The sequence below is a fragment of the Propithecus coquereli genome, unplaced genomic scaffold, assembly GCF_000956105.1.
Source record: "Propithecus coquereli isolate 6110/MARCELLA unplaced genomic scaffold, Pcoq_1.0 Scaffold53, whole genome shotgun sequence".
NCBI lineage: Eukaryota > Metazoa > Chordata > Mammalia > Primates > Indriidae > Propithecus > Propithecus coquereli.
In genome coordinates, this window is record NW_012151174.1 from 986437 (window position 1) to 989464 (window position 3028).

A 3028-nucleotide genomic window follows, 5' to 3' on the forward strand; every position below is an offset into this window, starting at 1 on the left:
GGGCTGGGCTCCTGTCAGGAAGGGGTGCCTGTGCCGAGGCAGCGGTGAGAGGATAGCTGGGGGGGGCCCTCTCCTCTCCGGGTACCCACCCTGCCCTTCTCCTAGAAGCGTGGCCTCCACCTCTCATCCCCTCCTGGCCTCAAGCCTGCACCCTTGTCCCCCGCAGGCTCAGAGGCAGCTGCTCCATGCAGAACTGAAGCTGGTCCTGCAGCAGAAGGGGGAGAAGAAGCAGGAGCCCGGGGCCCAGGTGCCTCCCAGCAGTGCCATGGAGGCCAGGAGCCGGAGTGCCGAGGTGAGTGACACACCCTGCAGGGGGGACTTGTGGGGCATTGGCAGGGAGCAGACTAGAGCAGCCAGGAGGCACTTTCTGGCTTCTCTGTGCCTCAGTCTCCCCATCTGTGAAATGGACACAGCAACAGGGTTTATTTTATGGGTCACTGTGAGAAGAAAAAATTAACGTATCTAAAGTGCTTAGTGCAGTTCTTGGCCCAGACCAAGACTCAAAGCAGCTAATTCATTGCAGGATAAAGGAGTTAAATTAATAGTGGGCTAAAGAAAATCCTGCAGAAACCCTTTATCAGAGGAGGCAGTACTGTAGGGGTTAAGGACATGGGCTCGGACCCATGGGCTCAAACTTCAACCCTACCACTCCAGCTGCTGAGCCCTGGGCAGGTTACCTTATCTCTTTGGGGCTCAGTGTCCCCATCGGTGAAATGGGGTAATGGTCCTCCCTTCTGAGCGGTTTGAGGACTCACACTGGGACCATTTGCACACAGTGTGGTGCCAAGGAAGCTACCTCGAATGTTAGCTGCTGTCACTGTTACTGAGATAGAGCATCGGCACTGACAATGTCTTACTGTGCGCCAGGCACAGAGTGGGTCTACTTTTACCGGAGCCAGGCTGAGGCTGGGGGTGACAGGCAGGGAGGTAAAGTGTGAGGAGGTCTCTGCCTACAGGATGGCCTGTGGGTTCTGGGGTTACAGACCTAAGTTTGAAGCCCAGCCACTTAACTTGCTGTGGGGTATTAGGCAAGTCACCTCACCTCTCTGGGCCTTAGTGTCCTCCTCTCTGACTGCCCAAGGCCTTGGGAAGGATGAAATGAGATGCTGCACATAAAATGCTTAGCCCAGGGCTGGCTAAGCCAAAGGGCAGTTGATGGTCATACTGTTGTTCCCTGCTGCCTCTGCTACAACTCTTCTTACCCACATTGCCCTGTCCAGCCCTCTAGTCCCTTGAGCCACTGCTGTGGGGCATCTGGCCCAGACTTGCTTTCCCCTCTGAGCCCCGGGCTCAATTCCAGTCCATGCTGGCCTCGATGCCCTGCCCATTAGTGTCCCCTTGGATCCCTGCTGCTTCAGCTCACAGAGATTATTTTCCAGGACACCCTTTACAAGTGGGGAAGTGGGCCCAGAGAGGGCAAGATTTTCCCCAAGACACACAGCAGACTGGATTCCTAGACAGAGCCCAGGTCTCTCACTGCCTTTTCTGGGAAGCCCCTAAGTGAATCCCACAGCGTGCTGCTGGGCCAGGGCCAGTCTGCACCATTTACAGTAAATACCAGGAATGCCATGTCTGCGGGTCCACCATTCATTACCCACGCACCCCCTTCATTGGATTCCCTCTCCCGTGGGCGTCACGCAGGTCGCGGGGTCGTAGAGTCCACAATAGAGCACATTCTCACATTCAAGCCTGCAGGGAGGCAAATCCCACTCCCATCCCCACCATCCTGCGCGGTCTAAGAGTCTAGCCCTTTCCTGGGAATCCCACCCTCAACCTCACCCCTTGTTCTCCTGGTATTAAAGCCCCGCCCCACAGCTCGGTCCCACCCTTAAAGTATGGGTCTCCGCCGCAGGTCCGAATGACTCCTCGCAAACTCTGGCGACACCCCCATCCCGTATCTTTGGCCCCTCCTCTCCCTCCTGTGCTCCAGGACCCAGCTCCAAACTCCTAGCCCCGCCCTCCCGAGCTGGGCACGCCCCCACGACCTGGCCCCGCCTCCTATTTACGTACAACTCAGGTTCCCTCTCGCCCTCCCCACCCGCCCCTTCTGACCGCAGCCCTGGGGGCTCGGAGAGGCAGCCAGACCGCGAGCTGTTTAACAGTGACGCGGGGCCTGGAGAGCGAGCGGTCCGCGAGCTTGCTTAAAGGCGAGATGCCAGAGAGGGTGGGCTCGGACGTCCCTCCTGGGCCGTGCCGAGGGCCATGTGCCCTGGGGACCCGCCTCAGCGCCGCTTTTAAAAGCGCGACGGCGGGCTCGGGACAAAGTCCAGCCCTGGCGCCCCGTGGCGACTCCTCGCTGCCCCCTGCAGGAGCTGAGGCGGGCGGAGTTGGTGGAGATCATCGTGGAGACAGAGGCGCAGACCGGAGTCAGCGGCATCAACGTAGCGGGCGGCGGCAAAGAAGGAATCTTCATCCGCGAGCTGCGCGAGGACTCCCCTGCCGCCAGGAGTCTCAGCCTGCAGGAAGGTGGGCGGGGCTGCGGCACGGGGCGGAGCCTACCTGCGGGGGCGGGGCCAGGAAGCTGCCCTAGGTCCCAAGGGAGGCTGAAACTGACATGGACTTGTGGGCGTGGCCGGCGACCAAAAGGCGGGGTTAGGGGCTTGGGGCGGAGCTTTGTCGGCATTGTGGTGGTTCGGAACCGGCTCTGGAGGTTCATTGTCTGTGTTCGAATCCCAAATCCTCCGTTTTACTAGCTTGTGATCTGTCTGTGCCTTGGTTTTCTCATCTCTAAAATGGGACTAATTCTAGTACTGACCTCATAGGGTTATTATGCAGATTAAATGAGTCACTATTTGGAAACACTTGGCACATAGCTAAGTGGCACATAGTGCTGCATAAATGCTAGTTAATGTTTTTGTTGTTGGGACAGGAGAAAAGGGGTGGAGTTAACAACTTAGTAAGTGAGGGATGTTTTAGGAAACATGGATGAAGCCGATGTGATTTACTCATGCAACAACTATTTATTAAGTGCCTTCTAATTCACAGAGTATCTTCAGTGCTTGGGCTACAGCAGTGAACAAAACAGACA

General features: G+C 57.3%; 1 protein-coding gene across 1 annotated transcript in view; it reads left to right on the plus strand.

Moving 5' to 3' along the window:
• The first annotated feature begins 265 nt into the window (after window positions 1–265).
• PRX (periaxin) overlaps window positions 266–3028 on the plus strand; it is a 10452-nt gene continuing 7689 nt past the window's right edge. The window contains exons 1-2 of the mRNA XM_012657091.1: window positions 266–292; window positions 2310–2466. Coding sequence (XP_012512545.1) covers window positions 266–292; window positions 2310–2466 — 184 coding nt within the window. The remainder of the gene's footprint in view (window positions 293–2309; window positions 2467–3028) is intronic.